The sequence below is a fragment of the Gopherus flavomarginatus genome, chromosome 1 (assembly GCF_025201925.1).
Source record: "Gopherus flavomarginatus isolate rGopFla2 chromosome 1, rGopFla2.mat.asm, whole genome shotgun sequence".
Taxonomy (NCBI): domain Eukaryota; kingdom Metazoa; phylum Chordata; order Testudines; family Testudinidae; genus Gopherus; species Gopherus flavomarginatus.
In genome coordinates this window covers 110,674,898-110,696,701 of record NC_066617.1, presented here as the reverse complement: position 1 = coordinate 110,696,701, position 21,804 = coordinate 110,674,898, and the positions used below count along the sequence as shown (strand labels likewise).

The 21,804-nt window shown below is 43.1% G+C and overlaps 1 protein-coding gene and 1 long non-coding RNA gene across 2 annotated transcripts in view; both read right to left on the bottom strand.

The window, feature by feature from the left end:
• The window catches only part of AGK (acylglycerol kinase), a 71,167-nt gene extending 52,079 nt beyond the window's left edge, over positions 1-19,088 (bottom strand). The window contains exons 1-2 of the mRNA XM_050918851.1: positions 19,004-19,088; positions 17,415-17,592 (exon numbers count right to left, since the gene is read on the bottom strand). Coding sequence (XP_050774808.1) covers positions 17,415-17,524 — 110 coding nt within the window. The 5' untranslated portion in view covers positions 17,525-17,592; positions 19,004-19,088. The remainder of the gene's footprint in view (positions 1-17,414; positions 17,593-19,003) is intronic.
• LOC127032144 (uncharacterized) lies at positions 11,744-13,324 on the bottom strand. The gene is made up of 2 exons (XR_007768719.1): positions 12,825-13,324; positions 11,744-12,702 (listed from the first exon to the last, which is right to left on the bottom strand). It is a non-coding gene; the product is annotated as an uncharacterized LOC127032144 (long non-coding RNA).
• Positions 19,089-21,804: the final 2,716 nt, after the last annotated feature.

Genomic DNA, 21,804 nt, shown 5'->3' with positions numbered 1-21,804 from the left:
TTACATTGGTGGATGTGCAGGTGAATGCACCAGTGATGGTGTGGCTGATCTGGTTAGGTCCTGTGATGGTGTCGCTGGTGTAGATATGTGGGCAGAGTTGACATCGAGGTTTGTTGCATGGATTGGTTCCTGAGCTAGAGTTATTATGGTGTGGTGTGCAGTTACTGGTGAGAATATGTTTCAGGTTGGCAGGTTGTCTGTGGGCAAGGATTGGCCTGCCACCCAAGGCCTGTGAAAGCGTGGGATCATTGTCCAGGATGGGTTGTAGATCCTTGATGATGCGTTGGAGGGGTTTTAGCTGGGGGCTGTATGTGATGGCCAGTGGAGTCCTGTTGGTTTCTCTCTTGGGTTTGTCTTGCAGTAGGAGGCTTCTGGGTACACGTCTGGCTCTGTTGATCTGTTTCCTTATTTCCTCGTGTGGGTATTGTAGTTTTGAGAATGCTTGGTGGAGATTTTGTAGGTGTTGGTCTCTGTCTGAGGGGTTAGAGCAGATGCGGTTGTACCTCAGTGCTTGGCTGTAGACAATGGATCGTGTGATGTGCCCGGGATGGAAGCTGGAGGCATGAAGGTAGGCATAGCGGTCGGTGGGTTTTCGATATAGGGTGGTGTTAATGTGACCATCACTTATTTGCACCGTGGTGTCAAGAAAGTGGACCTCCCGTGTAGATTGATCCAGGCTGAGGTTGATGGTGGGGTGGAAGCTGTTGAAATCATGGTGGAATTTTTCCAGAGTCTCCTTCCCATGGGTCCAGATGATGAAGATGTCATCAATGTAGCGTAGATAGAGAAGGGGTGTGAGTGGACGAGAGCTGAGGAAGCGTTGTTCCAGGTCGGCCATGAAGATATTGGCATATTGTGGGGCCATGCGGGTGCCCATAGCAGTGCCACTGATCTGGAGATATATATTGTCATCAAATTTGAAATAGTTGTGTGTAAGTATAAAGGCACAGAGCTCAGCAGCCAGTTGTGCTGTGGCATCATCAGGGATAGTGTTCCTGACAGCTTGTATTCCATCTGTGTGTGGGATGTTTGTGTAGAGAGCCTCTACATCCATGGTGGCTAGGATGGTGTTTTCTGGGAGGTCACCAATGCATTGTAGTTTCCTCAGGAAATCAGTGGTGTCGTGGAGATAGCTGGGAGTGCTGGTGGCATAGGGTCTGAGTAGAGAGTCCATATATCCAGACAGTCCTTCAGTGAGAGTGCCAAAGAAGGTGAGACGATGCATTGCAGTACCAAAACGTGAGATGATCCACAGTACCAAAAGCCCCAACTGCCTCCAAAACACCAAAACCACCTCCTAAACCTTTCTTCTGAGCACCAAAAGCATCCCTAGCATTCCCCTGAAAATATTTGAAGAGTAGGCCACTGTCAATACAAAAATCGCCAGCACAATGAAAACTTAAAATCTGTAGTCAGTGTATAATAAATTGAAAAAAATATCAAAACAAATACTGACTGGACAGGACTGGGGGCAGCAAAGGTAAAAGCAACTGAAGGGCAGGGCAGCCCATTTCTGGAGTCCCTGAACTGTGTCAGCAACTCTTGTCAGGCCTGACATACTTATTATACATATCACACTGTTGTCATGATATATACCCGAAAAGGTGGCATGTAACATATTGTGGGACAACTAACAACTCACTGATCATTAATATTCTTGTGTGATGTATGTACAGGCGTGTACAAAGAGTTATGGACATGTGCTAGAATTATGTCCTTAAAATATGTTTGGCAAGCAATGCATAAGCCCAGTTTGCCCCAGATAAAGGGCTGTATTTGCAGGTCATCAGGAAGAGACAACGAAGGCACATTTACTTAGAAGGTAAGCAAAGCCATCAACCTAGGAAGCTGGAGAGATAACATCTTGGAGGAGTCTGAACCTGCAATGATAAGTAACTGAATCAACTGATGCAATACAATATTACTGTATTATAAAAGTGTGTCAAGTAAGATCTTTTATGAAAGCTCATGACATACTGGTGATTAATATAATTGTGAAATATACGTATTAACACCATATGAAGAAATATGGATACTTAATGATATTATGCTTTAATATCTGTGACCAACACAGGGAGAAACAGGTTTTCTCACAGACAGGAGGAAAGGCAGCCATTTACCTGTCTCCAATTAAATTAAGCAATGTGACCAAAAACAATGGAAGCCCAATTTACATATGAATCAGCAGAGGGATGGGTTATCTGGAGGCAGGGAAGAATAGCATGAGTTGATCATGAGTCTGGGGACAAACCGGTGAGTTTGGGAAGATACAAGGAGAGAGAAGACACCATCTTGGCATTTCATCAATGGACAGACACAAGGGACTAGAGTTCTTGCAAGTTAAGAAAGATGGATCCTTCAACCAAGAAGTCTCTGGAAACCAAACATAGGTGAGAAACCTGCTTAGGCAAAGATATTTCACCTACAAGAGAAAATAGCACCTTTGTACTTTTAAGGAAGGTCCTAACTGAGAGAAAGTCAGCCGTGGCTGGGAAGAAAAAGACCAGTAAGAAATCTACCTTGAACCAAGGCTGTAGCTCGTTGAATTAAGTCTTAACCACTGGAAAGTGTATTTTACTTTTATTTTCGTGTAACCATTTTTTGTCTTTATCCCTTGAATTCACTTAGAACCACTTTCTTCTTGTTAATACATTTGTTTAACTTTTAATAGTAACCTCAGCTACAGCAACAAAACACTGTGTTTGTGTCTCTTCGAAGAAGCAATGGACCTTATCTCTCCTTCGAATGCTCCAGGAGAGTGCTGGACATTCAGGGTAGGCAGTTCTGGGGAAATTCAGGACTGGAGTGGGCTGGGGTCACTCAGCAAGTCATAATCAAGGCTGCTGGAAACCAGGCTGGGGCTGTTGTGTTGTAAGCAGGTTGCTGGTATCAGAGTGCTGAACCAGGCCTGCACACCACAGAGACACTCAGACAACAGCATGCTTGTCTGCTGGTTGGAAGCATCCAAGCCAGGGAGCTACAGCAGCAGAGCTTTTTAAGGCACCCAGGGTTATAGGACAAATGGTGATGGTGACACAACCTACTACTGGTCTAGGTTGCATTCCAGAACATGATACCTTGTAAAAGGCATTTGCATTAAAACAGGATCATCGATTCATACAATTTCGCAATCTTAGGCTGTTTATCCCTCACTCGGAATCAGATAAGTCTGCTCTTTGTTACATCACCATCGGTTACTGTAGCAGTCAATCATGATGCCACAAAAGCAGAGGAATGGTGATTTCAGGTGAGAAATAAATTAGGGGAACAAATGAATTGACTCAGCAACACAAAAGCCATGGAAATAGCCTTAGTAATAACAAAAAGACAAAAGAAAGACAAAAACAAGAGAGAAAGCATATAAATAATATATCCTCCAAATAATGCCTATTTGGAATATTTATCAAAGTTTTCCTCAGAGGCAGTAGCATTCCTTTAACCTGATGTTTAGTCTTTAAAACTAAAGTAATAAATCATTTGTATTAAAAAACAGGAACATTACTTCCAGAAGTGACAGATTTGTGACTAATTGCAGTAATTTTACTATGGAATAATAGTTAAAGCAATTCCAGCTCTGAAATGGATTGCATGTCAAATATTTCCCTACATTTGCTATACTAAGTGCCAGGTTAACAGAACCCTCATGGCTAATTCCAAACAGTAAACCATGAAGCTATTAATATAGCCCAGTAAGTCCATACTGCACTACTGACTAGATACTTCAGCCACACCTGCAACCTTCTGGTCTCAGCTCAGTAAGCAAATTATGGCTTGGACTAGGCTATCCCCAATACCAATTCTCCCATGTCCTACAGCAGTTATCAGATGGCATGCTCTTGTTGTTCATACCCAGTGCTGACCTCCTAGAGTGAGGCAGCAGTCCATTATTGGTGGAGAACCTCTACTTTAAAATTCACTGTCGCTTGTGATCCACCAAAGCCTGAGTTTGATGGATTTGAGGATATAGAGCAGGGGTTGGCAACCTTTCAGTAGCGGTGTGCCAAGTCTTCATTTATTCACTCTAATTTAAGGCTTTGCGTGCCAGTAATACATTTTAACATTTTTAGAAGTCCTCTTTCTATAAGTCTATAATGTATAACTAAACTATTGTTATATGTAGAGTAAATAAGGTTTTAAAAATGTTTAAGAAGCTTCATTTAAAATTAAATTAAAATGCAGAGCCCGCCAGACTGGCGGCCAGGACCCAGGAAGTGCAAGTGCTACTGAAAATCAGCTCGCGTGCCACTTTCGCAACGCATGCCATAGGTTGCCTACCCCTGATATAGAGTAAGATGAATCTATCCAAACCAATTTTCAGCCCAGGAGAAGACAGTACTTTATTAACAGATAGGGAGTTCTTTGGCAACAGTTGAGTATGGTCTAGTTTTTAAGGCCATATTATTTGGACAAACACTTTAGTTATCCATCACTGAGGAGACTCAGGGTTCAGTGCCATCTAAGCCTGTGAAGGTGGGGAGTAATATCTTTGTCTCTCTAGACAAAGATAACAACTTGCTGAAATTGACTTTTAGTCACTAGAAAGCATGTTTAGTTTTGTATGTAACTATATCTGTTTTTATAGTATTACCATCGCTTAAACTTCTGTTCATTGTTAAACTTATTCTTGTTTTATTACAAAACCATTTCTGTGCTGTGTATTATAGCAAAGTGTGACTCTTCAGTTAAACTAACAGGCTGGTACATGTTCTGTCTCTTTGGATGCAGCAAACTTAATAACTTCTGTGAGTGTCCAGTGAGAGGGACCAGACACTGCAGGGAGAAGTCTCTGGGGAACTCTGGAGTTCACTGATTGTTACCTGCAAGGCAAGATTGGATTGACAGTGTCCTGAATAATCTGTTGGCAAGGCAGACAAGCTGGCGTAGCAGGAAGCTGACACATAGCTTAGCAACAGCAAAGCTCTTACCTGCTGAGGCTGAGAGGGGTAACACAGTGGCTTACAATTCTGGGAACCCCAAGCAGGACGTCCCATCATGCTCTCTTTAATATTTGTATTCAAGGCCAGATATGGTGAATGTGGGCAAGTAACACAAATAATCCCATGAACCAATTTACACAAACTGCAAGTTTAAACTCGGACATTCCATAAAGTCTGCAGCTTCTGCAGTTCTAAAACCAACTTCCAGATGCAGGTTGTCTACAGTGACCTGTCAAGTCACTGATATGCTAAACAGCCTCATCAGAGCATGCGCATGACACTTCCAAACACAGGAACTCCTGCCACTGTGGTTTTTCATTCATTTCCTTCTTTGTTAATTTTTAGATTCAGTATATGTTTAAGTCATAATTGTTTTCACTGCATGGTTGGTGCTACCCCTTCTTTCCTAGGGTCAAAGTGAGCAAGGTTATAAGCCAGTACTTTTTCCAAGGTAGCTACTATCTTGTGCTCTAATTCTAAGTTCTTTACAAATTTAGTCTATCCCTATAGTTCCTTGGTAAATTGTTTTTGCCCTCCCTGTTAAAAAGGAAAACAAACGCTGGGAGAAGTACCAGTACTTCTCCTCCATAATTCATCTGCCCTTATTCATTCCATGTGGTAGAACCAAAGCTCCGAAAAATAGGTTTCTGAGGGCTTCTACAGATAAAGTTTGTCATAGTTTGAACCATACTGCTCAAAAAACAGCAGATAAGCTGGTAACATTTCAGCCTTCTGTCCATAAAACATGATTCAGGCTCTGTGGATATTGGGTTATCAGACCACGGCTGTTTGAAATGCAAGCTAGCAAAGAATGGTTAGTTAAATATGGGACATTTTGTACTGCTTTCTGTATTTTATTTACCAGCACCAAATAGTAAAATAATGAAACAATTATTGTAACACTCTGATAAGGAGGAGAAAGAAGCAGAGAGAAGTTACATATTTACCAGCTGACTGATCTATCATATTGCCTGAAAGAGTGCACAGACATTTCCTATAACTATGCTGATATCCACAGGTAACCCATGAAGCAATTTCTACCCTGGTCTTTCCCTCGAGGCTTACAGACACAGCTTATGCCTTACAGCAAAACAAATTTAAAGTACAGCATCTGCTGGTTTATCTGGTGCTGCTTTCCTGATGTCGAAATTAACCATTACATTGCTTACAACTGGGCTAGCCAGGTTACCCCACAAAAGGGAGAAGAAAAAAAGGGGAAGAGGTGTCTCATCGACCAACTCCATTGACAGAGCCCAGAGTGAAGCTCTTTGAAGAGTCCCATCCAATTCTCCAGTAAGAAAGGTCACAGCGGTGCAGAGTCTTGAAAGGGTGGATAGGGTAGGAGGGGATTTTATGTGAAGAACCCACATGGGAAAATACTGTTTGTTGCTTCTGTAAATTAGTTTTGGTCTTCTGTTACATAGTGTTGAACATAAAGATAGTGGTCCTGATTCCAGAACCTGCCATCTGGAAACACCCCCAGTGACACAGACCCAGCAGAACAGCAGTATGGCATCCTCCCCTTCCCCTGCCCCAGCACAGGGGCATGCCACAGGAAGAAAGGACACATGGCCAGAGTCTATTGCACTCTAGCTATTCTGGGCTGCCATGCCAGACCACTGAGAGCTGTTGCAGCACAGTGTACATTAGAATATCCCTTGCGGCTCCTCTAACTCATACCTCCCGAATCCTGAACATTCAGAGGTGCTCTCTTCTCCCAGTTTTGGTACTGAGTTTCTGCAGCCAGGACTGAGAATCAAGGCCAATGTTTTACTCAAAAATCACCCAAAAGGAGTATTACATCTTCCTTTGTCTTTTGAATAGCACCGAGCACAGGTTCAGCACTTAACAACTAAAACTACCACAACAGCAGCTCCTAAAAGATGTTGGTTATATCAAAGAGGCCTTTGGCTTTTCCTGATATAACTGCAGCATCCGTGCCACTTGGCACAACCAGAATATCAGTGTTTCTATTACAAGCTTGGCTTTGGGAGGATGTGAAAAATCAGATGCTCAGTCTGAATCACTTCTGCAGACTTTGCATTTATGCTCAATGTTTTTAACGAAGTTAATATCAAAAAGCCGCAGCAGCTGCTCAGGATGGAACCTTCAAAAAAGTGACAAACCGAGTTATCATCTGGCAGGGACATAAAGTGCAGCAATCAAATTAATGCTACCAATGACACTTAGCTTACTGGCAATGAAAGCCAAAGCCCTGTGAACCTTGCCAATATTTTCTATGGTGAAAGTCAACTCCTTGTTTGTTACATATGGAAGGTGAAAATGCATCATTTATTTAAAACAGATATTTATACGTGGTGCCCATCACTTTGATATAATAAATATAAAAGCCTACTCTGCCAATTATGATTCAAGAGCCAATCAAAAGCATCACTGTAACAGGCTGGCAGCATTTGCCTGAAACCCCTACTTCGTTAGCAGGTGCCGAGCGTGATAGGAAAGAGTTTAGCAAACTTTATTTGGCAGAACTCACATAAGCAGGTGACTCATTATGTCACCGGGATATACGGGAGGTGAGGGAGCTGACTTTTATGTTATAATTGTTATTTTCTTTGTGAGTGATGGGAAAGAGTTTGGACTTCACATACTGCATGGAGTACGTCCAACCTGCTCTACAGACAAGGCACCCACTCACATTCAAGGAGATGATTTGTGCACCGTGCCCACAAGGATGTCCAATTCAGACCCTGTTGCCAGTCTTGGAGAGTTCTAATCCAGAAACAAGTACCAATACCAACTCATTACATCTAACCGCTGAGATGGAATGTAAGGAAAAAGCAATCTGTCACCGGGGGGTTCCAAAGTTTTAGGACTTTAGAGATCATAACCACTTAGGCCAGCCAAGTCACAGAGTCTCTTTGATCCTCTGAAATGACTCTACTGTAGTTCCAGTCAATTACTATGCAGTGATATAACCAGATGAGGTTATCTATCCTGTCCTCTCCCCATTTCAAAAGATAATTCAACTCTATCACCTTGATTTTGTAACCAATGTCTCACATAAACCTCTATTTGACTTTCAAAAAAAGTGCAGAATTGTCACATAGCTGCATGCATACAAAGCACCCTTACCTTAAGCTTTCACCTTGCATCTTGAGCAGATCCTTAAATATGATACACCAGACAGTATACACACACGACAAAAGGAAACCCAGGTGTAAACTGGCATAATTCCAGGGAAGGTCAATGGAAGCATACTCACATGCAGCAGGACTGGATTCTACCTTTCCTTTTCCTGAGCCACTGGAGCAGCCTCTATCCTGAATGCAAGAACTTGGATTTTTTTAAGCATTCGTATTTTATGAGAAATTAGAGTTTTGTAATAATAGAACTAGGGCTATAATTGGGCACAGCCCAGTCAGGTATGGTACAAATTATCCCCCTTCCCATTCAACTCTCACATCTTTCTTGCATATTTTACTTTTCACCTGCTATATCTCAGCTATTCCAGTTCAGTGCCTCTCTCAAAGCAATACCATCCACCAAACTAGAATATGGGACCTCCCATGCCAAACTCATTTTCACTCGTGACCTAAATCAATCAGGATGTGAACTAACGTGTCTGAAGGTGAAAGGCTACTGCAATGACCCACTGTCACTCCCTGGGGCAAATGTTGCATTTAAAAATTGTGTCTGCCACAGCAAGGCTGATACCAGCTCTTTGATCTTTAGAATGAGCTAACACAATCCTCTGCCATCTGATTAGCATGGTGGCGAGTTACCATGCTCTCCTCTCTCTTTCCAGTTACCAGTTGTAGGACAGAAGGGGCATTTTCTTCATACCCAAAGGTAGATTTGGGGGCCCATCCCCTATAGGACACTAATCAATTTTCCCACAGGAAAGGAGTGCAACTATGGAGAAATTATGAAGACCAAGTGCAAAATTCTTGCCTTAAATATGTATGTGTAGCTCTCAGTAAAGTCAGTGCGAGCCACGTGTGTATCTGAGGGGAGGATTTGGTCAAAAGCAGGTACTCCAGAATTCTTCAGTCCCTAAGCAAATCTAGGATGGCTTTGGCTGGTTTGCCATTCTGGAGAGGTTGTTACTTTAAATAGCTCCAATTAATGCTACAATCACAGCATCTGAACCCAAAAAGGGATGAACCTTGAAATGGCAAAAACTAAATGAGTTTCTTCCTGCAAAGTCTTGAGAAGAGGATGGAAAAGCCAAAGGGAGCCAAAAACCTTCCTTCAGCTGCACATATGAACGAGCAAAGCCTCAGACAGCTAATTCCAGAATGTCAGAGGCTAATATGAATTGATGTCAACTAAAGCAAGCCCTTTCGTCAGACACTCCAGCAGTGCCAGAAACAGAAGCACAAGATTTCACTAAACCTTTAATCTGTTCTAAAAGGATAGATACAAGTCTAGTCAAGTATGCCTCATGCATAGTAATTTAGCCTCAGATGTTGACAACGGCAAACCTCACAGGCAACATAATCTATGCTCAGTTTATTAAGTGCTTCACGTGTTGCCTCGCACACCAGGTATGTGGGGCTAAATGCACCTCTAGTGCTCCCTGGTGTAACCAGTACGTCACCAAGTGCACGAAAAAATGTTGCCACATTCTGACAGCCCAGAGGCTGCAGCACATTCCATCAATGGAAGAGTAATTATAGACAAAGTTCCTGACCTGTCCCTGCTTCCCACAAGACACCTCCTCCTCCCTAGGGATAGCGGCCCCTAGAGGTTTATGGGGAAATCCTGGAAATTAGACCACTCCTATATAATGTCCATCTGGGAGAGGTTAGCTAGTTTCCTAAGGATTAACACTCCCTTCTATTGTATTTATACAGTGCTATAGATGAACCTGGAGCTCTCTATTTTTAACGACATACTTCAAATCAGAACATACTAAAGATAAAACAAGCAAATTCTAAGCCAGAATGGATTACAACAAGAAAACCAGAAACAATACCTAATAAGTACTAAATATATATAAAACAACAGACAAGTTTTAAGCAAAGGAGTATTTTAAAGGCTACTGTCCCATCAGGCTCAAGATACTCCTAGCAATATCCATCTTTCCTTTCCATATAAATCTGGCATTCTGACAAGGGATGGGAAAAAAATTAAACTAAGTTTGCATATAAATAATTCAACTTGTCTTTTGGCTTCTGTCTCCTGCCCCAGCAATAGCTCTCCAAAGAGATCAAGAAAGATCTATATGTCAAGCCTTGTTTTCAAGCACAAGAAATACTATTTTGAGATAAATAATAACACTTTACAATTATGTTTCATCTTCCACCCAAGGAACTCAAAACACTTTGCAAATGAATTAATAATCTTCACAAAAACCACGCCAGGTAGGAATAGGAAAGTGTTATCTCCACTTTGTAGACAGGAAAACTGAAACACAGAGAGGTTAAAGGGGCATTGACTTGAAAAATCACACTTCCGTGTGAAAATGATGTGATTACTTTTGTAACAAGTAATCCGCAACATTACTGAAACTGAAAGAGATTAGATGTTTTTAAAAAAACTTCCCTCTATTTTTTCCTGTTTATTTATGTTGTGCTTTTGACAGCACTTTGTTTATAGTCAGTTTCACTGTTTCCTTGATGATGCAGGCCCCTTCCCCAGGGCCTGTGGAAGTGTGTTGGCCAGGAAAAGCATTGTGGAGCCAAAACTGACAGAAACAAGCAGGTGCACTCACAGAGAGAAAAAAGAAGGGGGAAGAGAGGGTTGTGCCTGAAAGCATTTGGTGTGGCTCTTGGCCTGTCCAGGAGACCCTTCTAAACACAGAGGAGCAAAGAGGGGGAAAACATGTTTAAAACAGGATTAAAAAAAAACAAATGTCATAACGTTCTATTTAAATCATTCTTTATAGTACAGAGACATCTCCACCCCCAACCCACTGTGGCAGCAACCAGGAAGGTCTGTGATAGGAAGGGAGACCAGTAAGAAAGGTAGTCTAGGTGAACAGGGCCTACAGACAGGACCCTACTAGGACTCCCCACCACTGGTGGAAGGACCACTTAGCTTCTCAGCTGGATGCTGCTCCTGAATAACAGCCCGTCCCCATTATTTGGCCAATGTACATGGCAGAGGGGCATTGCTGCACACTGGCCAAACCAGACAGTCCCTACATAAAAGAATAAATGGACACAAATCGGACATCAGGGATGGTAACATACAAAAGCCAGCAGGAGAACACTTCAATCTCCCTGGACATTCTATAACAGATTTAAAAGCAGCTATCCTTGAACAAAAAACCTTCAGAAAGACTTCAAAGAGAAACAGCAGAACTAAAATTCATTTGCAAATTTAACACCATTAATTTGGACTTGAATAGGGACTAGGAGTGGCTGGCTCATCACAAAAGCAGCTTTGCCTCTTCTGGAATTGATGATACTTTATCAATTATTGGGAGTGGACTACATCTACCCTGATTGAATTGGCCCTGTCAACACTGGTTCCCCACTTGTGAGGTAACTTCCCTCTCTTCATGTGTCAGTATATAATGCCTGCATCTGTAATTTTCACTCCATGCATCTGAAGAAGTGGGGTTTTTTACCCATGAAATCTTATGCCCAAATAAATCTGTTAGTCTTTAAGGTGCCACCGGACTTCTTGTTGTTTTTGTGGATACAGACTGACACGGCTACCGCCTGATAGTTTTTGAATGCTCTGAAAGCAATACTGTGGATTGAAGCCCAGAAAGAAATGAAAGTATTTAAAGGGGGGGCAAGGAGGAGGGTGAAAGAGATAGCAAGTCAAAATTTTAAAACATATGTAGAAAGGTGAATGACAATTTATTGTAATCAAACACAGCACACAATAAATAGTGCACAACTGTTTTATTCTTTTTAATTTCAGGAGGGTGTGGCAACATGCATATTTTTCACATGGGCTAGGATGTGTTGCGATTAGGTACATTTTTCAAGTCCTAACCGTACTGTCTTTTACCACCAAAACATTTTATATATATATATTTTATAAACAGACAGACAGACAGGAGAGAAAGAGAGAGAGATTCTAAGACTAAGACACTGAGAATCTCAGATACTTTTCAAAGAGATGTAAGTGGAGAAAAGTATATGAAACTCTCAGACCCACCAAACTTTACAGTGCCTTTTTAAAGTTAAATAGAATTATATAGATTAGAGATATCAAGGACCTATTAAGCATTTTCTAGTCCATTCTCTCCTGCCTGTGTGGCATTGTTCCCCACAGCATATTCTCTTGTGCTTTGTCCAACATAATCACTTCTCTGTAGGACATACTACAGAACTTGAAATAATTGCTCAATTAAATTTCATTATTTAAAATAAATTCAAAAACAACTGAAATTTAATTTACACTAGTTATTAAGTTACAGGTAATTACACGGGACCATCTGCACAAAAATTAGTTGCAATTTAAAGCGCGAAATATACCATATGCAAAATGTTCACATTTTACAGTAAGTAGAAAAGAGTACTCCAGAATACACCATGTGGGCCAAAGGCAGTACAGTGATTTTCCCTCTCTGTGCCTGTTTCCTCTCCCACTATACGTCTGTCTTGTCTATTTTAGACAGTAAGCTATTCAGGGCAGGGATGTGCCTTGCTACACACAGATAACGAGCCTAGCACAGGGGGGCTATGATCTTGCATGGGCCTTTAGGTGCTACTGTAATACAAATAATAATGGAATAAAGCTCACATAAATGGACTGATGTGTCTTGGGGTGGGGGAGAAACATGATGCAAAATGGAATTCTCTGTGCCAACTATTCTCATGACAAGACAAGGGGACCAGTACTGAATGTAGCCCACAACTCCTTCTGAAGGCCAGTGGATCATGCAATATGTTGACTCACTGGGCCCATATCCCTGTGCTGTACACAGTCCTCCTGGAATATTGCTTCAGAGGACTGCTCCACTGTGCTGTATGAGGAGGGAGTGTGGAGTCACCTTCAAGGGGTTCTCCAACGCCTGACCCCCCCGCCCCCATGCAGCAGAAAGTGCTTGAATATGGTTCTATTTGGGCACCCAGGAGAGTGGGCAAAACTTCAGGTCAGCTTCTCTGCTGCTTCTTGGGAGAGAAAGGGGAAAACAGCCTCAAAGACTCACTGGCACCTCATAGAAAAATCATGAAAGGCAACCTATTAAGAAGAGACATTTCTACTTATAATTTAGTGTAGCTGACATTTCTCTTTCATTGGTCTTTTAGTTATTGGAGGCATGTACATGAAATCAGAACCTCCGTTCATCTGCTGTCACTGCTTATTCCGCACTTGAAGTTGTCATGCTCCACGGCATCAATCAGTGCCACAGTAACCAATTACACTATCACAAAGAAAAGTCTATAGGCCAAAATTTCTGCTGGTGTAACTCCCCTGAAGCCCCAAGAGTTAGGCATGAAGGAAGCAGCCAAAGCAGACTGACACTTCAAAACAAAGATTCTGATATAATGTTACTATCCCTAGGAAGAAAAAAAAGAACAGGGAACAAGAAATAAGAAAAATATAATACACAGCATAAGCAGATTTGTTTTCCACTGAGGCCTTGGCAGCATTTTAACATTAGGGGAAAAAGAAACAGTTAAGCCCTTGTCACACTGATTTAAAAGACACAGGGAGATGATGGAGCGAATTGCAATTCCCAAAGCAATAGCACTTCGGAATCATTTGGCTATATTTGCATTATAGTGAAATCATGTTAACAGTAATCTTAAAAATTGGGATTGAAATTTAAGTCTGTTTAAATCTTTTTCAGAAACGAGTCCAGGATTGAGACCCCTATGGGGAACATTTATTACAGAGATAACCGAAACAAGCAACAGTGGATACTATACTGTATATGCTGTTGCTCTAGTTGGTGAGGGAGGAGCAGGTGATCTTATTCCAAAAGGCAAACAATATTTTGGCTATGGCAGATGCTGACATATCTAGAATGCGATCACGTGAACTAAAGTTGTGCTGATGCTGAAATCACATGTGTGCTTATTGATGAGCACTTGAAAATAGTACTTTAACATGCAAGTGAAGGTAACAATTGCACTAATTCAGGGATGAGCAACCTTTGGCACACAGCCCACCAGGATAAGCACCCTGGTGGGCCTGGACGGTTTGTTTACCTGCAGCGTCCGCAGGTTCGGCCAATCGCGGCTCCCACTGGCCGCGGTTTGCCGCTCCAGGACAATGGGGGCGGCAGGAAGCGGCACGGGCCAAAGGATGTGCTGGCCGCTGCTTACCGCCGCCCCCATTGGCCTTGAGCGGCGAACCACAGCCAGTGGGAGCCGCGATCGGCCAAACCTGCAGAATATAGGGTTATATTACAGTAGGGCTATATTACAGACCACCTGACCAGGATGGTGTTAGTGACTCTGAAATGCTCAGGGAGATTAGAGAGACTATTAAAATAAAAAAACTCAATAATAATAATGTGGGATTTCAACTATCCCCATATTGACATGGTACCTATCATCTCAGGAGGGAATGCTGAGATAAAGTTTCCTGACACCTTAAATGACTGCTTCTTGGAGAAGACAGTCCTGGAATCCACAAGAGGAAAGACAATTCTTTATTTAGTCCTAGGTGGAGGACAGGATCAGGTCCAAGAGGTGAATATAGCTGGACCACTTGGTAATGGTGACCATAATATAATTAATTTAACATCCCCGTGGCAGTGAAAACTCCACAGCAGCCCAACACAGCAGCATTTAATTTCAGAAAGGGGAACTACACAAAAATGAGGAGGTCAGTGAAACAGAAATTAAAAGGTACAGCGCCAAAAGCAAAATCCCTGCAAGCGGCATGGAAACTTTTTAAAGACACCACAATAGAGGCTCAACTTAAACGTATACCCCAATTTAAAAAACATAGTAAGAGAATCAAAAAAGAGCCACCGTGGTTAAACAACAAAGTAAAAGAAGCACTGAGAGGCAAAAAGGCATCCTTTAAAAAGTGGAAGATAAATCCCAATGAGGAAAATAGAAAAGAGCATAAGCTCTGGCAAATGAAGTGTAAAAATATAATTAGAAAGACCAAAAAAAGAATTTGAAGAACAGCTAGCCAAAGACTCCAAAAGTAACAGCAAAACATTTTTAAAATAAATCAAAAGCAGAAAGCCTGCTAAACAACCAGTGGGGCCACTGGACAATCAAGATGCTAAAGGAGCACTCAAAGACAATAAGCCCATTGTGGAGAAACTAAATGAATTCTTTGTATCGGTCTTCACTGTTGAGGATGTCAGGGAGATTCCCAAACCTGAGCCATTCTTTTGGAGTGACAGATCTGAGGAACTGTCCCAAATTAAGGTGTCATTAGGGGAGGTTTTAGAACAAATTGATAAACTAAACGGTAATAAGTCTCCAGGACCAGATGGTATTCACCCAAGAGTTCTGAAGGAACTCAATATGAAACTGCACGACTACTGTCATCTGTAACCTATCATTTAAATCAGCTTCTGTACCAAATGACTGGAGGATAGCAAATGTGACACCAATTTTTAAAAAGGGCTCCAGAGGTGACCCTGGCAACTACAGGCAAGTAAGCCTCGCTTCAGTACCTGGCAAATTGGTTGAAATTATCATAAAGAACAAAATTGTCAGACACACAGATGAACATAATTTGTGGGGAAATAGTCAACATGGTTTTTGTAAAGGGAAATCATGCTTCACCAATCTACTAGAATTCTTTGAGGGGGTCAACAAGCATGTGGACAAAGGAGATCCAGTGGATATAGTGTATTTAGATTTTCAAAAAGCCTTTGACAAGGTCCCTTACCAAAGGCTCTTAAGCAAAATAAATAGTCATGGGATAAGAGGGAAGGCCCTCTCATGGATTGGTAACTGGTTAAAAGATAGGAAACAAAGGGTAGGAATAAATGGTCCATTTTCAGAACGGAGAGAGGTAAACAGTGGTGTCCCCCAGGGATCTGTACAGAGCCCAGTCCTAGTTAACCTATTCATAAACAATCTGGAAAAAGGGGTAAATTTGCAGATAATATAAAACTACTCAAGACAGTTAAGTCCCAGGCAGACTGCGAAGAGCTACAAAAGGATCTCACAAAACTGGGTGACTGGGCAACAAAATGCCAGATGAAATGTAATGGTGATTAATGCAAAGTAACACACACTGGAAAGCATAATCCTAACTATACATATAAAACGATGGGGTCTAAATTAGCTGTTACCTCTCAGGAAAGAGATTTTGGAATCTTCCACTCAACGTGCAGCAGCAGTCAAAAAAGCAAAGAGAATGTTGGGAATCATCAAGAAAGAGATAGATAATAAGATAGAGGCAATATGATATTTTCTATATAAATCCATGGCATGCCCACACCTTAAATATTGCATGCAGATGTGGTCGCCCCATCTCAAAAAAGATGTATTGGAATTGGAAAAAGGTCAGAAAAGGGCAACAAAAATGATTAGAGGTATGGAATGGCTTCCATATGAGGAGAGATTAATAAGACTGGCACTTTTCAGCTTGGAAAAGAGGTGACTAAGGGGGGATATGATAGAAGTCTACAAAATCATGAGTAGTATAGAGAAAGTAAATAAGGAAGTGTTATTTACTCCTTCTCATAATACAAGAACAAGAGGCCACCAAATGAAATTCATAGGTAACAGGTTTAAAACAAACACAAGAAAGTATTTTTTTTACACAACGCATTGTCAGCCTCTAGAACTCCTTGTCAGAAGGTGTTGTGAAGGCCAATACTATAACGGAGTTCAAAAGGGAACTAGATAGATTCATGGAGGATAGGTCCATCAATTGCTATGAGCCAGGATGGGCAGGAATGGTGCCCCTAGCCTGTGTTTGCCATAAGCTGGGATTGGGTGACAGGGCATGGATCACTTGATGATACCCTGTCTGTTCATTCCTTTTGGGGCACCTGCCATTGGCCACTGTCAGAGGACAGGATACTGGGCTTGATGGATTTTGGTCTGACCCAGTATGGCCGTTCTTATGTTCTTATATGGCTGCATATATTTGTTGACTAATAACTAGAAATAAAGGGTCAAACCTAGCTACTTTACTATCAGGCAAGGGGTTTGGGGATTTCCTCCAGTGCTCCCTACTCCCATTCTCCATCCATTGTATTGTAGTTTAAATAAATTATCAAAATAATTGAAACCAGAGTGATTACATTGTGTTATTTTGACAAATAAAATATGCAGAATTTTAAAATATTGTGTGCAGAATTTTTAATTTTTTGGTGCAGAATTCCCCCAGGAGTACAATTCCTATGACCAAGCTACTGCAGCTTCTCTCTGGATAACCATGCTACTGTAAGAACCTCTCAGGGAAATTACAGTCTTATCATTGCCCAGTAGGTTGTTCACAAAACCTTTCTGTTTAAAGGTTCCAAAGCAAGCAGCTCTATCTATAACCACCCTTCTCAAGTTTTACAGATGTTTGCCCAACTTCACTACTGTCCATGTGCCACATCAAAAGGTATTAGCAAAAATACAGACAAAGGTTCATTGTTATTGTACTTCTTTAAGGCCAGGTAATAATTACCAGTGTTTTCCATAGAGCCAGTTTCCTCCCCAGGTGAGCAAGCAGACCCCAACCGTGGTTTTCTTCCAATGAGTCTTGAAGGTTTTAAACATTCTGACCACCCTGGCCATGTCTATCTTCACGGGGCAATGCAGGAAGAGGACGGAAGATGAGAACTTGCAAGTCTCGGTGTGATGAGCTAATAATGAGATTAATTCAATGAGAGCAGAGACAACCGTGATATTATTGCTTCTAAAACCCCTGCTTCTTTTCCCTTCAAGGAAACTAGTCATTGACCAAGAGCTGTAAAACACCTATTGATAGAGGGACAGATCTGTCTGCACAGTTAGCCTGCACAAGAAAAACGCTTTCCACAAAAGGAAAACTATTGTAAGGTCACCTAACCATCTCTAACTGGTGAGGAAATCCTCTCCTCCCTTAGTGGGTCAGTAACAATGCTCTCGGTTTCTGCATACCATATACCTAGGGCCCTGTCAAATTCAGCCAAGAAAACAGGTCATGGACCTTGAAATCTGGCCTACCCCCATGAAAACTGGTCTTTTGTGTGCTTTTACCCTATAACATACAGATTTCACGGGGGAGACCAGTGTTTCTCAAATAGGGGGTCCAGACCTAAAAGGCAATTGCAGGGAGGTCACAAGGTTATTTTAAGGGGGTATTGCCACCCTTACTTGTGCACTGCCTTCAGAGCTGGGCAGCTGACCAGGTGCCGAGCTCTGAAAGCAGCACCCTGCCAGCAGCAGTGCAGAAGTAAGAGTGGCAATATATACCATATCATGCCACCCTTACTTCTGCGTTGCTGCCTTCAGTTGGGCAGCTAGAGAGTGGCGGCTGCTGATTGAGGGCCCAGCTCAGCACGCACAAGTCCAGAATTAAGGGTGGAAATACCATACCATGCCATTCTTACTTCTGCGCTGCTGCTGGCAGCGGTCCTGCCTTCAGAGCTGGGCTCCCAGTCAGCAACTGCTCTACAGCTGCCCAGCTCCGAAGGCAGCGGCCACCGCCTGCAGCAGCGCAGAAGTAAGGGTAGCAGTACCGTGAACCCAGGGTTGTGAGTTCAATCCTTGAGGGGGCCATTCGGGGATTGGTCCTGCTTTGAGCAAGGGGTTGGACTAGATGATCTCCTGAGGTCCCTTCCAACCCTAATAATCTATGATTCTATGACACATACCCCCTCCTGTTTGGATCAGGACCCCTACAACGAACAACACTGTGAAATTTCAGTTTAAATAACTGAAATCATGAAATTTATGATTTTTCAAATCCCGTGGCCATGAAACTGACCAAAATGGAGGTGAATTTGGTAGGGCCCTACATATACCCACTCAGTGCCTATACACCACACTCTGTTTGCACCGTGGAGGGCTCCATCGAGTGCGAAAAAGAACAAATGAGAGACTCTCTCTGCTGCAACTAACTGAACAGCCCAATGCCCTTTGTGCAGCCTGCAAGACCCAACCCTTGCGCCCTGCAGCCTGTGACCCCTGCTGCACACTCGCCCTGCAGCCTCTGCGCCCCCTGCTTGCCCGGCCCCTGCAGCCTCTGCGCCCCGCCTGTTGCAGCCTCTATGCCGCCTGCGCCCCGCTCACCCCGCAGCCGCTGCCTGACGCGGGCTTCGGACGCTCAGCCGGGACCGGGGCTGCGCGGGTCCCTGCAGCCCCCGCACACGCCGCACTCTCCGCCCCGCGCCGCAGCCTCCTTCCTGCCGCCGCCCGAGCACCTTCCCCGGCCGGTCCCCGCTGGAAACAGCTCCCGCGGCGCTGGGTTCCGACCCGCGCGGGGCCGGCGGGGCCGCGGGAAGGATCAGCGGGGAGGGGAGCTGGGCTGAGGCCTGTAGTAAGAGGCGCCCTTTGGGTGCAGGGGAGGTGGGGTTCATTTGGGTGGGGGTCTGGGTGGTTGGGGCGCAGTGGGGAGGGTGTCTGGGGGGGCTCATGGGGGTGGTATAGATGCAGGGGAGGTGGAGCCTCTCAGGGTGAGGGTTTGATGGGCCTGGGTAAGTGGAGCCCCAGCTGCTGCCAAGGGGCGCTGCATGAGGGGGGGGTCAGGGCTAGCTCAGTGGTTTGAGCACTGGCCTGCTAAACCCAGAGTTGTGAGTTCAATCCTTGAGGGGATCATCTGGGGATTGGTCCTGCTTTGAATAGGGGGTTGGACTAGATGATCTCCTGAGGTCCCTTCCAACCCTAATAATCTATGATTCTATCCTGGGCCCGCTCTTCTCCATCCCATGCCCCTTCCCCACCACTCTGACCAGCCCAACCCTGCTGCAGTCCTCAGGGGCAGGGTGGAGCAGGGGTGGCAAGAGGCAGGGGTGGAGAAGGGACAGGGGCAGGAGCAGCTTTCCTTTCCAGGTGAGTCAGCCAGGGGATTGGGCTAGCCAGAGTCCCTTCTAATTGTGGGCCCAGTGCCATGGCACCACTGGCACCATTGTAAACCTGGTACTACTACAGTGTGATGCTGTGGCTAGAAGGACTATTTGCAATCCTGGGGTGCATAAACGTGAATCTTGAGTAGGAGTAGAGAGCTTATTTTACCTTCGTATTTGGCACTGGTGCAACCACTGCTGCAATACTATGTCCAGTTCTGGTGCCCACAATTCAAGAATGATGCTGATAAATTGAAAAGGGTTCCGAGAAGAGCCATGAAATGATTAAAAGATTAGAAAACATGCCTTATAGTGATAAACTCAAAGAGCTCAGTCTATTTAGCTTAACAAAGAGAAGGTTAAGGGGTGATTTGATTACAATCTATAAATATCTACACAGGGAACAAATATGTAATAATGGGCTCTTCAGTATAGGAGAGAAAGGTGTAACATGATCCAGTGGGTGGACATTGAAGCAAGACAAATTCAGACAAAATAAGGCATACATTTTTAAAAACGAGAGTAATTAACCATTGAAACAATTTACCAAGGATCATGGTGGATTCTCCATCACTGACAATTTTTAAATCAGGACTGATTCTAAAAGCTGTGATCTTGAAATTATTTTGTGGACATTCTCTGCCCTGTGTTATACAGGAGGTCAAACTAGATGATCACAGTGGTCCCTTCTGGCCTTTATGAATAAAGGGTTTTTTCAGTGGGTTACTGTGTGAACTGAGCCCTGAACTGGGAGTCAGGAAACCTGTGTTCTATACTCAGCTCCACTGCCGACTCACTGTGTGACCCTCACTCTCACACCCATCCTACCTTTCCACCCAGCTGCCCTCTGTACTCTCTCCATATGACATTCCTGGGCAAGTACCCTCCACACTTGCTCCTGAGAATCAGTCCTGTGCCTCAGTACAAGTCATCTTCTTCTGATAACAGGGACTCCCAGGGCTACGCGGTCCTCTTTCTCTGCCCTGTCCAGTCAAACAGCCCTCACGAACAAATAGCTGGCAGCATCTCTCATACATAAGAGAGGAGTGCAGAGGCTTTAAAGGCACCAGCTGGCACACACTTGCTCCTGCTACAGCAGATGTAGCTGCTGCTGGTACAATTTCTAGGAGTAACTGTTTTTTCCACAGGCCACATTCTGGGGGCCTTATGCCTCTTGGGAGAAAGGAGTCGTTCCCTCCGCTGTTTTTCCAGCTCCCAGGTACAATATAACTTTCATTCCTCTTATGCGTTGGGGACAACGCACGTGATGGTGCAGTCATAGTTCTTTGGCTATTCAAGAAGCCTGTCATGGAGGTGATGTAGGAGAGAATCCAGGGGGCATTCTGCCCTTAGCATTTTCGTGTACAGAAAACAGACCAAAACCTATGGGTTCTTTTCCCTGCTGTGAGATATCTAATGTTTCATTTTATGCTCTGGAACAAATTGTCTTTGGAATAAAAGGTCTGTTTTGGTTTGATTAACTGCTGATGAACATTTTAGGTACATCCTGATACAACAAACATCTTTTACTGCTAAATATTCCAGCTATTTCTCTATACAAATGCACCTGTTGTGTTGTTAAATGTTCTGAATATGTCCACTCATAGATTCAGCAATTCCAAGGCCAGAAGGGATCACTGTGATCATCTAGTCTGACCTCCTGTATAGCGCAGGCCATGGCATTTCCCCCCAAAAATTCCTAGAGCAGATCTTTTAGAAAAACATCCAAACTTGATTTAAATATGGTCAGTGATGAAGAATCCACCATGACCCTTGGTAAATTGTTCCAATGGTAATTACTCCCACTGTTAAAAAAATATGCTTTATTTACAATCTGAATTTGTCTATCTTCAGCTTCTAGCCATGGGATCACGGTATACCTTTGTCTGCTAGCTAGACTGAAGATCCTATTTTTAAATATTTATTCCACGTATAGATATTTACAGACTGTAATCAAATCATCCCATAACCTTTATTAATCTAAATATATTAAGCTCTTTGAGACTATCACTATAGGGCATGTTTTCA